Here is a 14,406-nt window from a genome sequence, read left to right on the forward strand (position 1 = left end):
TAAGTATTACCCCAACTTGTAAATACGTTGCCCTCTTTCACTTTGCTCTCTCTCCTTGCTCCAGCCTAACCTCATGCCATAGCCTTGCTCTTAAGCCTGCATCCAGGCAGGCCTGTTGAGCCTTGGCCCTGAGAGTATCTCCAGAGGAGTGACATACGCTGAGCGCCTGAGAAGCTACAGCCTTGTATTACCAGTCTCACAGGCCGGAAGACCCTGCCATCTCTTCAAGAGGACTGGACCCCTGAGGGTAAGATCTGCCCAGTTGCCAGGGAAGAGACTAGCCGAGTCCAGCAGTCCAAACATCTGCCTCAGCCTTAAGCAGCAGACTAACAAGCTGCACAACCCTGGGTGTCAGCTCAGCAAGCAGGACCAGTGCTTCATCGCATGCCTGCATGATGCCACTGTTGTGGGAGAGAAGAGGAGTCCATGCCCTGTGCTCCAAAGCTGGGACCACTCCGATAGGGTCCCGTCCACACCTTCGAGCCAAGCAAAGGGGAAGTCGCTGCTTCATGCAGCCGCACTTCCTCCCCAGGGCTGTCCACGCCGGCCCCGAAGGTCGTTGCCACAGGGCCGACCCCATCCTGGGACCAGCCCTGCCGGCCCTGCCAGGCCGATCCCACAGGACCGCTCCCTGCCATCTGAAGGGAGCCGCCACAGTCCTGCCAAGGGAACCTGCCTGCCAGCTAGCCTCCATTCCATCTCTTCTCTGCTGCCGTGGGAGGGAGAAGGCTGCCCCCCACTGTCACCATCTGGACCAGTCAGGAGCCAGCCCGGTGACAGCAGACTGCTACAACAAAGGACACAGTGAATCTTCCCCCGTGCTTTCCACTTACTCATTAACATTTGGTTCAAAGCACCCGCGTCTAGCAAAGTCACCTCTGATGCATTGTAATGTCTCTCTCTAGAGTTAGAAAGCTGCCAATGTCCCATCAACCCGCCATCTGGTGGACAAGCAGTGGAATTGCACCCTTCTTTAGATTCATAGAAATTAACTCTGTAAATATTCCAATGGAGTCCAAATGATAAATACTAAACCACTTCTGGGATGTATTGCACAGCTGTGCACTAGAATATGTACATCAAATTGTGGTTATTAATGATTTTAATAATTAATACAATTAATATTTCTGTGTTTCATATTAATTAATAACCTCTTCATCACACTCTGAGCCAGTGACAACAGCGCTGAGGAAAATCTGCACCTCACGGCTGCTGCTCTCCAAGACAGTGTGAGCTGGTTCTGCCTCTGGCTCCAGCACCTGCAAAGAGAAGAGTCGAGTCACTGAGCAGGGCCCTGAGTGCCAGGCTGATCAGGGAGCCTCCAACAGCAGCCACACAGAGGGGCTAGGAAGGACATTCCCATGGCTCATCCCATGAAGACGGCAGCAGGAGACCCTTCTGCTGTAGGCTGTGTGTCACCTGCTGACCAAAGCCAGCAGCGCCAGCACTGCAAGCACACACGTGGGAACTGCCACTGGGTACCAGTGCCTGACCTTGCTTTTCCTGGCCCCTATAAACCTAGCGGCCTGCAGTTTCCCTCCTGGAGGCTGTGGGTGGAGAACCCCAAGAATGAACAGCTCCGGAAACTCTTTTTAGGACAAAGGACTTTCCGGAGAGATGTCTGGTGTGGGGCAGCCACCACACTGCTGGGGGCTGGGAAGGGGCATTCGGGGCTGGGAGTGAACTCATTTGGAAAGTCTCTGACTGCTCTGCCTCTGCTAGGCAAAACGATTTGGGTTCCAGGTCTTGCAGTGGTTCAGCAGCTGGGGCAGAGCCATCACCCAAGAGAAGTGTGTTGGGCAAGGAAAGTCAAAGCAGAAGCTGCTGCTGAGATCCCCACAGCCAACAGCAGAGGGTGTTGGAGTTGGAAAAGACCTGGATGATTGTCCAGTCCAACCATCAGCCCTGCTCTCCAGACCCTTGGCCAGCTTTGCTGCCTTGCTCAGTGCAGACAACGCTCAAAGCTCAGCCCCAGGGTGCTGGGGGGCTCCGCAGCACACACAGCAGAGTGCTGCTACTGCTGCTCTGCAGCCAAAACAAGAAGCAGGGGATTCAACTCCTTGGGAGTTCAAAGGCACTGAATCTAAACCAGATCTGAACTCCAGGGAATGGAGACCTGCTCAGTGCTGACCAACAGCTAAAGTGGGGGGCAGGAGGTTGGGGGGCAAGAGGATGAGGCCAGACTCTTTTCTCAGTCATGCCCAGTGACAGGAGAAGAAGCAAGGGGCACAAACTGGAGCCCAGGAGGTTCCATCTGACCAGGAGGAGAAGATTCTTTGCTGTGAGGGTGCTGGAGGCCTGGAGCAGGCTGCCCAGAGAGGCTGTGGAGTCTCCTTCTCTGCAGAGATCTCAACCCCCCCTGGTTATTGTGATCCTGGGCAAGCTGCTGTGGGTGTCCCTGCTTTAGCAGGGTGTTGAGACTGGATGACCTCCAGAGGTCCCTTCCAACCCCCACCATGCTGTGCAAGTGGGTTCAAAACTGTGAGCTCCCATCCAACACAGACTGCAACACTTCAGCTCTTGGTTTAGGGTTGGCCTCTCTTGTCCAAGAGACTTCCCCATCTTGTCTGAGCCCTCAGATCCCTCAGCAGCATCCTTTCCTCTAACACATCCTGCTGGTTCCCATTCAGGGATGGATTCACTGTCAGGAGGAGCAGCTCAGCCAGCAGAGATGGAGATCTGCTGCCATCAGCAGACCTTCCTGTGGCAGCTCAGGGAGCTTTTGCTGCTGTGCTTCTCACCTTCTTCTTGACAGGCCAGGTGGCACCTGGGGCCCTTGTGGTATCCACCCACTTGATGGCATGCAGGCTGTCATCCCAGTCAGGGACCTCCTCTGGTGGCAGCTGGAAGGAGATCCTGGACACCTGACACTTCACTGGGTGCTTTTTAAAGGTGACCTCAACTTCTGATTGCAAAGTCACTGTGATGTCCTTCACACAGCCAGCATGGAGGTGTCCCACCTAGGGAGAAGCAGAGAGCCAAGACCAACCTGGGATCACTGGCAAGGGATCACAGGCTGTGGGCGTGGGGAGCAGCTGTGCCAGCAACACCTCTGTGAGGAGAGGCTGAGAGCCTGGGGAAGAGCAGCCTGAGAGACAATCTCTCAAAGCTTATCAAGAGCTAGAAGGTGGGGCACAAGAGGATGGGGCCAGACTCCTCTCAGTGGTGCCCAGGGACAGGGCAAGGGGCACAAACTGGAACCAAGGAGGTTCCATCTGAGCCAGAGGAGAAAATTCCTTGCTGTGAGGGTGCTGGAGCCCTGGAGCAGGCTGCCCAAAGAGGTTGTGGAGTCTCCTTCTCTGCAGAGACTCAAACACACCCCCCCGGCCATTGTGATCCTGGGCAAGCTGCTGTGGGTGCCCTGCTTTGGCAGGGGGGTTGCACTAGATGACTCCCAGAGGTCCCTTCCAACTCCCACCATGCTGGGATTGTGTCAAACTGCATCTTACTGAGGATTTATCTGGGTTTTGATGGAGAAGAACACCACCAAAAGATGCCATGTCCCACAACATGGAGCTCTTCTGGCCCCAGCAAAGCCAGGGATGGCATCTCCTAGGTGGCACTGAAAGGGGTTCTCACTGCTCCATGGTGGCTCCCAGAAAGCTGCCAGGCAGGGTCTGAGCAGCAGGGAAAAGCAGAGACAACCAAGCTCACCTGGGGGCAGAAGTGGAAGGGAGGCTCAGGCAGCCACTGGAAGCGCAGGGCCTGCCCCCTGCTGCGGTTGGCGATGGTGAAGGTCACGGTGCAGGGGGTGCCAACGGGACAGAACCCAAACTGGATGTGATCCCCTGGGTCAGCTGTTGGCAATGAGAGAGAGAGCTCTCAGCATGAGGGGAGAGCCCTCTGCCCCCCACAGACACACAGGACTCCAGCTCTACCTTCTCCAAGCCTTCCTTCCCCTGGGACATGCAGCCCAGGACATGTCTGGGCCTGGGCTGAGAGCACAGCGCCAGCTCACCTCCAGATCTGCACCCTCCAGCACCCCCAAGTCCTTCTCTGCAGGGCTGCTCTGGGCCCAGCATGGACCCCTGAGGGACACCAGTCTCCATCTGGACATTGAGCTGTTGATCACTATCCTCTGGCTGTGACTATCCAACCAATTCCTTAGCCACCAAGCAGTCCACCCAGAGAGGACACAAATGATCAGATGTGCTCTTCACAGCACCCCATGGGCTGGCAGACCTCCTTTTAGAGCTCCTCAATCAAAAGCTGCTTCCTTTGAGCCCTCCCTGCTGGCCTGCAAACTTCTCCCTTGACAGGGCACCTGCCCTGGGGCTCCCAAGCAAGGCTGCTCTGCAGGCTACAAAAGGTGACAGCAGCTGGCTGCTAAATCTGGGCCAGCCCTGTGCTGCCACAAGGTGTGCCCAGCCCTGGAGGTTCCTTGCTACACCCTGGCAGCCTCTCCTCTTACCCTCCAGGCTGTCCTCCTCCAGGCTGCTCTCAGGGAGCTTCTGCTCCTCCCTGTCTGCCACTAGTCCCTGGATGTTGTCCAGGGTGAAGTCATCTTCATAGCCTTCCCCCAGCAGCCTGATGGTGGTCTCAGAGGGGTTGTCCAGCACGGACAGGTGGAGCTTCCCTTCCAGGCGTTGGGCCAGGGTGGGCTTGAAAACCACCTCAAACTCTGCTGTCTGCCCACGCTGCAGGAGCAGGGAAGCAGTGTGGGGCTTCCTCTCTGCACAGAGATGGACACCAGGGACAGGTGAGGCACTGCAAACATTTCCATGCTCCAGAAAAGGAACAGGAGCTTGAAAACCAGCTGTCTCTAAGCACAGCTTGGCTCACCAGTGCTTCCAGACCCTCCTCCCATGGTCACAAAGCTGTGACACTACCAGGGCCATCCCTGTTAGTTGTCTTAAGCTCAGCTCAGTGCTCAGCCCTGGCTCAAACTGCAGCCAGATAGCTCCTGCCTTAAGCAGAGCTGAGTCAGAGTGCTTTGGGCTTTTGCTGGCTGGCTGTGAGCTCAGGGGCAGCCTCCCTTCAGGCTGGGGACTCCCCATATGCAGCACAGACCTCAGATGCTCCACTGAAGTGGTGTTACCCCCCCCAGGACTCAACCCACCACCTCCATAAGAATGGAAAAGCTTCCTAGAGCTTGCCAGGTAGAAATCAACCCTGCAAAGAGTCCATGTGCAAAAGCCCCAGAGAGCCCCAGGACACAAGCTCTGGCCAACAGCTGCTTGCTGCTTGGCCAAGCCAGCAGCAGGACACAAGTTTTCCCTCTGGGAGTGACCACATTTCATGGGTGATGAATTCACCTTCCCCAGCAGAGTCCTTCATGCCCACAGCTTGGTAGAGGCATTTGGTGCTGGGCCTGGCTTTCAAGAAGAAAACTCCCTCTTCATCCAGCAGGTCCAGCAGCACCTGGGAAAAGAGCAGGACCAGACTGGGGTGGGCACAGCATGGCCCAGGGCCTGAGCCCACACTGCTGCTGTTCCACCACGGGCAGCCCAGCACGCTGCCCCCCTTCCAACACAGCTCTGAGCACAAGGCTGGAGCGAAACCAGCCCAAAGCCAGGCATCCAGAGACACTGGGAGGGGATGGAAACAGAAGCAGGCAGGACAGGAAGGCTCCAGCCTGACTCTCTGAGTTGTGTTTCCCTGAGAAGGTCCCAAAATCCCCTTTCCCAGAGGAACTCCCTTCCTGGCAAGCAGAAGTCAGCCAGGGGCTTCCAACAGACTTTCTGAGGCCCCTTCCCAGGCTGTTCCCTGAGGCAGGGAAAACACAAAGCCCAGGGCTGGCTCAAGGCTGGCAAGGACAGCAGCAGAGCTTGCAAAGGAGGTGGAGGCAAAAGTGAAGGGCTGCTGAGGCACGAGCCTCTGCCCACTGCTTTGCCACAGCAGAAGCTCAGGAGGTCGTCCTCCTGCCACAGAGGGGCTCTGAGCACAAGCCAAGGCTTTCCTTTGGGCTCCAAGGGCACCTGCAGAGCAGTGGGGCCCCTGCCCACCCTCACCGGCTGCGCTGGGCCCTCTCCTGCCCAGCAGCAGCCTTGTTCCCAGAGCAGAGCTCCCTCAGCAGCTGCTCACCTGGGCAGGGACAGGGCCAGAGTTCTGCAGGACCAGGGGCAGCTTCTCCCAGGCCCCCAGCAGGAGCCTCCTGAAGAGCAGCAGGGGGTTCCCTCTCCTGTCCTTCAGCGCCGGGCGCAGGACCCTCACCTCCGGCAGCTTCCCCTCGCCGCTGATCTCAAAGCTCAGGCTCTGTGCTCTCACTGCTGCAGGGCTGCAGGAGAGGGGCAGCAGAGCCACTGCTCACTTGGCAAGCAGTGAAGCCAGGGCCACCTGCTGCATTTCCCCTGCCTGGGGCTCCTGGCCCCCAGGACACAGCTCCCCCTTGCCCCTCTCCTCCCAGTCCCATCCAAGAGGAGTCTGCTCTGCAGAGCCAGAGCCTCCCAGAGCACCAGTTCAAACCATTCCACTCAGAGGAGCCCTGCAGGGCAGCAGAGACATGAGGAGGTGACAGAGGCCATGGGGCAGGTTCCCTGGCTGTGCTGAGGTGAGACAGAAGCAAGGAGCATGAGCAGAGCATGGAAAAGGTGTCCAAGCAAGAAGGGGCAAATCAGTGACCCCAGCAGGGAAGGTGATCTCCACAGAGGCTCAGAGCAGGAATTGCTCCTTAGGGCAGCAGACTGATGGATCCAGTCCCAGCTCAGCTACTAAAGGGCTGGGCAAGGGCAAGGCAGGCCCAGGACACACACAGGGCCTAGGGCAGAAGAGCTGGGGTCTTTTAGAGGGGATCCAATGGCTCCTTTAGCATCAAAGATCTTCATGCACCCCAGGAGATCCACCAGATCACCTCCTGAGCACAGGAACAAGGAGGCAACAAGGGCAGCTGGCTCAGGGCATGGAAACAATCCTCTGTCCTTGGCATTCTCCAGCTCAGCTGAAGCTGCACACAGCTCCATTGCTTCCTGATTCATCCACTCCCTGTTGGCTCCTTGGCATCAGAGAATCCTGGAATGCTTTGGCTTGGAAGGGACCTTGGAAGCTCATCCAGTCCAAGCCCCCTGCAGGCAGCAGGGCCCTTGGCAACTCCAGCAGTTTGCTCAGAGCCCCAGCCAACTTGACCTGGCATGGTTCCAAGCATGGGGCATTCCCCACCTCTCTGGGCACCCTGGGCCAGTGTCAGTGTCCCACTGCCCTCACAGGCACTGCTGCAGGCTACAGCAGGGCACTGACTCCCCGGCTCTGCTGGATCTCGCAGCTACAGCTTCTGAGTTCTCTGCAGCATCTCTGTCAGCAGGAGAGGCTGAGAGCCCTGGGGCTGCTGAGCCTGGAGAAGGGCAGCCCCAGAGGGGATCCTGGAGGTGAGGGTGCTGGAGCCCTGGAGCAGGCTGCCCAGAGAGCTTGGGGAGTCTTCTCTGCAGAGATTCCACAGTCCCCTGGCCATGGGGATCCTGGGCAAGCTGCTGTGGGTGCCCTGCTCAGGCAGGGGGTGGGGCTGGATGATCCCTAGAGCTCCCTTCCAAGCCCCTCCCTGCTGGGATGCTGTAACGCTGAGTACCCTACCCAAGGCTACTCAAAGAGCTAGAAGCTCTCAGGAAGGTCCCCTCCCAAGCTCTCCTGAGGTGAGTTACCTTGTGTGGACATCGAGGGAGGCCTCAAAAGTGCAATGGTAGCTCTTCACCTTCCGTGGAGTGAAGGTGACCGTGGCAAAGGCCTGGGAGCAGCTGGGCACGGACAGCCGGACAGGATCCACCTCAAACACCTGGCCAGAGTGGCTCTTCAGCTTGGGGAAGCCCAGAGAAGGCTGTTAGGAGGAAACTTTTCTCCATGTGCTGCTGTCTCACCCATACAAGGATCATGAGGAACAGCCCCAGACAGTGTGGCCCCCTTCTGGCTTCCCTAGACAGGCTCCATCTGTCTCGGGGGGGAATCCAAAGCAGTGCTGCCCCAGGGGGCTGCCATCAAGCCCAGGAGTGCAAAGCTTGCTTTCAGCGCTGCTCAGACCTCCAGCACACATGGGAAGTGGGGACTGCATGGAGAACCCTGCAAAGAACCTGCCCCTGGCCTTTAAAGAGAAGGGGCAAAGAGCAGGGAGCCTAAGGAAAGCAGAGAATGGCTTTGGTTGGAAGAGACCTTTAGGATCATCAAGTCCAACTCTAAGCCCAGCACTGCCAGGTCACCACCAAACCATGGCCCTCAGCACCACAGCTCTGAAATCCCTCTAGAGATGGGGCTCCACCTCTGCCCTGGGCAGCCTGGGCCAGGCCTTGACAACCCTCAAGGGAAAGAAATTGCTCCTCATGTCCAACCTAACCCTCCCCTGGCACAACCTGAGGCCATGTCCTCTTGTCCTAGCACTTATTCCTTTTGAGAGGAGACCAAGCCCACCCCAAAAGGGTCTGCTTGGAGCCCTGGCTCAAAGCTGAGGAAAAGCTCCTCCTCTGCCTGTGCTTCCAAGAGATGTTCAGAAGGGCTCAGGTCTCACTCCAAAGCCCCAGGGGCCTGGAGCTAAAACCTTGCCTGAGACACACTGAATGCAGCCCAGCTCTCACCTGCCCTGAGCTGCACTAGGCTGGGCAAAAGGAAGCAAGGAAGCTGGAGAACAAGGCAGATGCCACACAGCCTTCAGAGACTCCCCAAGGCCTCCTGTTCTTACCTTGCTGGGGCTGGGTTTGATGGAGAGGAGCACATGGCAGGGGATTCTGTTCACATTGCAGATCTTGAAGTGTGCCGTGGCCTGGTGCCCAACCAGGACGTTGGTGAAGATGAACTTGTTCTCATCTGTGAGGAACACCCCCTGCTGCTCCTGCACTGTCTGGAGGACCTGGCAGAGGTTGCTGCTGCTGCAGATCTGATGCCCCTCAAAGATGGCCTCAAGGTCATCAGCCACGAATGCTGTGAGCAGAGCAGAGGGAGGGCTGAGGATGGAGAATCCTTCCTGCTGACCTGCCCTGCCCCTGCTGGCCTCTGAGAAGCTCTTTCTGCCCAGGGAGCTGCAAACCCCAGCCTTGGGTGGGGGAGCTGCCTGTGAGGATGGAGCTCAGGCACCCTCAGTCTGAAAGGGTTTCTTTTGATCCTTCCATGCATCCCTCCCAGCCTCTCCCACTGGTGGGCTTGGCAAGAACCTCTGAGGATTGGCAGAGAGATGCAACGTCAGGCTCAGGCTGTCTGCTCTGTCCCAGGACTGAGGCTGGGTGCCGAGCAGCAGCAGCCTGGCCACAGGAACCCGTGGGCAGCACTCACCTGGAAGGCAGGACTCGGCCAGCAGGGTGTAGGGGATGCCAAGAGGGTTGTCCCTGGGGTCTCTGTTGCTGATGTCGATGAGCAGCTGCTCCTGGCACGGCCCTGGCAGCTCCGCAGCACAATCTACTGTCACCAGCTGCTGCTCCCCAGGAAGGATGGAGCCAAAGGCAGGGGACACTGTGAACATGCCCAGGGTGAGGCGAGCCTGCAGAAAGAGTCCCAGCAGAGGCTGATGGCAAACAGCCTCACTCTGAGCATCCCAGCAAGGAGGACCCTGGGCCTTGGCCTCCAGCTGGGCCCAGGGCAGGCAGGGGTGACACCACGGCCCAGAGCACAACCCAGGATGAGATGAACAAGCTAAGGAGATGTGCAGGCCTAGCCTGAGTGGCTTAGAGAAAGGAGTTGGGCTGTAAAGGGTGAAGGTGGGAGCTGGGGTCCTTCAGCCTCCAGTGTGAAACAAGAGAGCAGAGAGAACTGTGAGAAACCATCAGAGAGGAGAGCAGACTGGGCAGAAGGCAAGGCAAGGTCATCTCCTGTCCCTGGACTGGGAGTTCAGCAGGGACACTCCACAGCTGTGGCACTCACAGCCTTATTTTGGCCAGCAGCTCCCAGGTACAGATCCCTTCCCCTTGGCCCCACAGCTCCAGGGCTGAGCAAGAGCACAGCATTGAGCAGCTCCTTCCTCTGCTCAGGGCTGGCAGAGGATGGGTCTCCCCCATGCAGCCCCTGTCCCATGCCGTGGGCACAAGCCCCCAGCCTGGGCACAGCAGGGGAGGAGCCTGTCCTGGGGAGCAGGAGCCACCCACCTTCACGGAGGGCTTGGTTTCCTTTGGCAGCAAGGGCTTGCTCTGCTTGGCTGCAGCAGACCTTCCACTGGAGCTCCCCTGCTTGTGGGAGTCGGAGAACTTCCTTTGATGTGCACCCAGAGGAGAGAGCAGAGAACATCCCTCAGGCTGAGCTCCTCCTGCCCTTCTCCACAGCCAACCCTTCCTCCCCAGGGAAGAAAGTCCTCCTGCTCTTCACAGCCCCCTGCACCACCTGTGGCTGTAGCTGATGGGCAGATGGGCTCCAGCAGCAGCTGCATGAGGATGAGCAGGAGGATTCTCTGGCATCTCTCTCCTCCCTGCTCACAAGCCAACTGCACAGGCAGACAATAACCCAGGGCTCACAGAACATGGACTTGTTTAGTTGGGAGAGACCTTTAAGGTCAGCAAGGCCAAGACTGACCCCAGCACTACAGGTCACCACTAAGCCATGGCCCTCAGCACCACACCTCACAGAGTCACAGAGGTGTTGGGGCTGGAACAGACCAAGCACCACATCTAAACGACCTTCAAACACAGCCAGGCTTGGTGACTCCACCACCTCCCTGGGCAGCACATTCCTCTCCTGACCACTCTTGCTGGGACACAGTTTTTCCTAATGCCCAGTCTGAACCTACCCAGTCACAGCTTGAGGCTATTCCCTCTTTCCCTGTCACTAATTACCTGTGAGAGGAGACCAGCACCAACCTCTCCACAGCTCTGAAACCCCTCCAGGAGCAGGCACTCCACCACTGCCCTGGGCAGTCTGGGCCAGGCCTTGACAAGCCTCAAGGGGAAGAAATTGTTCTTCATGTGCAGCCTAACCCTCCCCTGGCACAACTTGAGGCTGTGTCCTCTTGTCCTAGCAGTTGTTCCTTGGGAGAAAAGACTAACCTCACCTGGCTCCAGCCTCCCTTCAGGGAGTTGTAGAGAGCCAGAAGGGCTTCCCTCAGCCTCCTCTTCTCCAGGCTAAACAATGCTAGGTGCCTCAGCTGCTCCTCACAGCCCATGTGCTCCAGACCCTTCCCCAGCTTTGTTGTCCTTCCCTGGCCACCTTCCTGCACCTCAATGCTCTTGGAGTAAGGGGCCCAAACCTGGCCCCAGGACTCACAGTGCAGCCTGCTTGTGTGTCCTGGCTGCCTGCCACACGCCAGCCCTGCTGTGGGGCCTCCTCCAGCAGGAAGGTTGCTGCAGGCCTTCTCACCTTTTCTTTGTGGGCTCAGCTGCAGCCTGCTCTGCTCTGCAGATGAGGAACTGGAAGGGCAGGAGGCCTCTGTTCTGCAGCAGGAAGCTGCAGGCCCTCCTGGTGCCGCTGGCCATGGCCCCGCAGTCGAGCAGCGCCGCAGGGCTGATGCTGTACTGGCTGAAGACAGCTCTGGCTGAGAGCCTCACTGGGATGCTGGCAATGGGCTCCCCTCCTGCCCTCAGCTTGGGCTCCAGCACCTGCAACCAGGGCAGGCCTTGGTAAATCCAGCAGAGCCCAACCTCTGGCTCTGGCCTGTGGCCACAGCCCAGGTGCCCATCAGCTCATCCCCCTGCTCTGAAGTCCTTCTCCAGAACTGCATTTTCAGCCCCTCTTAGAATCATGGAATGGGTTGGCTTGGAGGAGTCATTGCTTCCATTTTCCTGCAGTCAGCAGGAACACCTGAGGGCAGAGCAGGTGCTTCAGAGCTCCAAACAACCTGACCTGCAGTGCTCCCAGTGATGGGGCAATGACCACCTCCCTGGCCAAGCTGGGCCAGGCTGGCACCACCCTCAGTGTCAGACATTTCTTCCTCCTATCCAGGCTGAATCTTCCTCTTTTAGTTTCAAACCATCACCCCTTGTCCTGTCCCAGCAGGCCCTGATCCAAAGTCTCTCCCCAGCTTTTGGATTGGCCCCCTCCAGCACTGGAAGGGCCAGAGCTGGCTTCTGAAAGCCTTTGCTGTGTGCAAATAACAGAAGGTTCCCCAGCTAAAGCTTGCTTTCCAGCACAGCCATGTCCTCCTGACCCCCTCAGCCCAGCTGTGCTCACCCTGCCTGCCCCAGGCAGCTCACCTGGCACAGCAGGATGGCTTTGTCCTCAATGCTGATCTCCCTCTGGGGGTGGAAGAGCAGCTGGACACGGACAGGACGCTCAGAGGCAGGCAGCAGGCCCTGCTGGGGCTGCACAGTGAGGTGGGAGGCCAGGTCACGGCTTCCGGGGTCTGTGGGGCGCAGCCTGAACCTGGGGAGGGAAGGAGAAGAAGATCTCTGCAGTGAACAGCCCAGGGGCCAGCAGCACAGCCAGGACCTGGCATGGGACCAGTAAAAACCAACCAAAGAATTCTGCTGTGCTTAGGAGCCCCAGGCCCTGGCAGAGCCAGGCAGTGCTGAGTGCTGGCAGCTCCCCTCCACCCCCAGCGTTTTCATTCCTCCTCTAAAGAGTCTCCTGAAGAGAAAGGACTTAGCCCTGGAAGGACAGCAACAGAGCTCAGCAGGGACTGGCCTCAACTTCAGGGGCACAAAATCCCAGACCCCCAGCATGGGAGGGTTTGGAAAGGACCTCTGGGGATCATCTGGTGCAAGCCCCCTGCTAAAGTAGGGCACCCACAGCAGCTTGCCCAGGAGCACAAGGGCCAGGGGGGGTTGGAATCTCTGCGGAGAAGGAGACTCCACAACCTCTCTGGGCAGCCTGCTCCAGGCCTCCAGCACCCTCACAGCAAAGTTTCTCCTCCTGCTCAGATGGAACTTCCTGGGTTCCAGTTTGTGCCCACTGCCCCTTGGCCTGTCCCTGGACACCACTGTCAGGAGTCTGGCTCCAACCTCTTGCCTGCCACAGGTCCTTTATCTGCTGCTGAGCATTGCTCAGCTCCCCTCTGGGGCTGCTCTTCTCTAGGCTCAGCAGCCCCAGGGCTCTCAGCCTTTGCTCCTCACAGAGCTGCTCCAGGCCCCTCAGCACCTTTCTAGTTTCTGCTGGACTCTCTCCAGTGGTTCCCTCTTGCACTGAGGAGCCCAGAGCTGGAGCCAGGACTCCAGAGGTGGTCTCCCTAGGGCAGAGGACAGGCAGAGGAGAATGTCCCCTGACCTGCTGGCCACACTCTTCTTACTGCACCCCAGAGCCCAGGGGCTCTCCTTGTGGTGCCTGCTGAGCTGTGCAGAACTGCTGGGCTGGGGCTGGATTCTCCATGCAAATGGAGCCTGGAGCTCAGGACAGTCCCAGTGGTCACACACACCATGAGGCAGCCAGCATGGGAACAGCTTCTAGCCACAGGAGCAGACTGCAGGCCTGGGCAGGTGCTGGCCCCAGGCACTCCCAGAGCAGGCAGCTGGACCAACCTGTATGCAAGCTTGCACTGCCCTTGGTTCCTCAGGGTCAGCACTTGCTTGGCACTCCCCAGGACCTCCAGGACTCCAAAGTTCACACAGCCATCTGCACCTGCAGGACACCCCCAGAGCGAGGGAAGGGATGGGGAGGATGCTGGAGCTGCTGCAGGCTGCACCCAGTCAGGAGACAGAGACTGGGAGAGCTCAGGTGGGACAAAGCTCTGCTCAGCAAGTCTCCAGCCTTGCAAGGTTTCTCTGGCTGCTTTGCTGCCCTTTGCTCTTCTTACTCAGAGAGGATCTGTAGGGCTTAGCAGCCAAGGAGCTCAGCCTCTACCTCCTTGCTTCCAAGCACAGATCAACCACTGGATGTGCTGTACTGAGCCTTCAGGAACTGCCAGCTGCTTGTTCCCACCCCTGGTGTTTCAAAGGGGCACACTTCAAGGTGTGAGAGAGGCAAGGCACTGTGTGACCTGACAGTGCTTTACTCCACACAGCTGGCAAGAGACCTGTGCCATGGATCCATGCCAGGCCTGCATTGCTGTCCCACCCCATCCCACCCCATCCCATCCCATCCCATCCCATCCCATCCCATCCCATCCCATCCCATCCCACCCCACCCCATCCCACCCCCCACTTGCCCCAGCAGTGCAATGCATCTGAACTCCTTTGCTCTGGGGCCAGCCACTGACCTTCAGGCAGGGTGATGTTCAGAGCAACTTCATAGGCCTCAGCCACAACTTCAATGTTCTCCACCTGAACAACACCCTGGACATTCTCTGCATCTGAAACCTGAGGCAGCAAGAAGCAAACCCTAAAGTCATTCTCCTCAGTGTTCCTGCTAAACAAGAGGAGTCCTTGTCTCTAGCAGCTGTCTTTACCCAGCCTGGGAGGCAGTGTGATGTACAAACACCCACAAGAGTCCTGAGGTGTCCCAGAGCAGGTGGCAATGACAGCCAACTCTCTCTTAGCAGGCAGCAGCCTCACTGCAATGCAGCCTCTAAACCCCAGGGAACAAAGCCTTAATAGCCAGAGGAGGAGACTCCACAACCTCTCTGGGCAACCTGCTCCAGGGCTCCAGCACCCTCACACCAAAGATGTTGGAGCCTCCTGGCTTCCAGTTCCTGCCTCTTCCCCC

The 14,406-nt window shown here is 58.1% G+C and overlaps 1 protein-coding gene across 1 annotated transcript in view; it reads right to left on the reverse strand.

Annotated features, from left to right (window-relative positions):
• Positions 1-1,080: 1,080 nt before the first annotated feature.
• Positions 1,081-14,406, reverse strand: part of LOC137456121 (hydrocephalus-inducing protein homolog) — a 70,310-nt gene continuing 56,984 nt past the window's right edge. The window contains exons 48-61 of the mRNA XM_068167427.1: positions 13,961-14,060; positions 13,284-13,383; positions 12,024-12,192; positions 11,191-11,429; positions 9,990-10,092; positions 9,184-9,388; positions 8,597-8,835; positions 7,572-7,723; positions 6,025-6,217; positions 5,256-5,361; positions 4,412-4,672; positions 3,655-3,797; positions 2,742-2,960; positions 1,081-1,259 (exon numbers count right to left, since the gene is read on the reverse strand). Of these exons, the coding sequence (XP_068023528.1) occupies positions 1,140-1,259; positions 2,742-2,960; positions 3,655-3,797; positions 4,412-4,672; positions 5,256-5,361; positions 6,025-6,217; positions 7,572-7,723; positions 8,597-8,835; positions 9,184-9,388; positions 9,990-10,092; positions 11,191-11,429; positions 12,024-12,192; positions 13,284-13,383; positions 13,961-14,060 (2,349 nt within the window). The 3' untranslated portion in view covers positions 1,081-1,139. The remainder of the gene's footprint in view (positions 1,260-2,741; positions 2,961-3,654; positions 3,798-4,411; positions 4,673-5,255; positions 5,362-6,024; positions 6,218-7,571; positions 7,724-8,596; positions 8,836-9,183; positions 9,389-9,989; positions 10,093-11,190; positions 11,430-12,023; positions 12,193-13,283; positions 13,384-13,960; positions 14,061-14,406) is intronic.

This window comes from Melanerpes formicivorus, unplaced genomic scaffold (genome assembly GCF_026170545.1).
Source record: "Melanerpes formicivorus ecotype bairdi unplaced genomic scaffold, bMelFor1.0.p_v2 SCAF_116, whole genome shotgun sequence".
In the NCBI taxonomy this organism is placed as follows: Eukaryota; Metazoa; Chordata; class Aves; order Piciformes; family Picidae; genus Melanerpes; species Melanerpes formicivorus.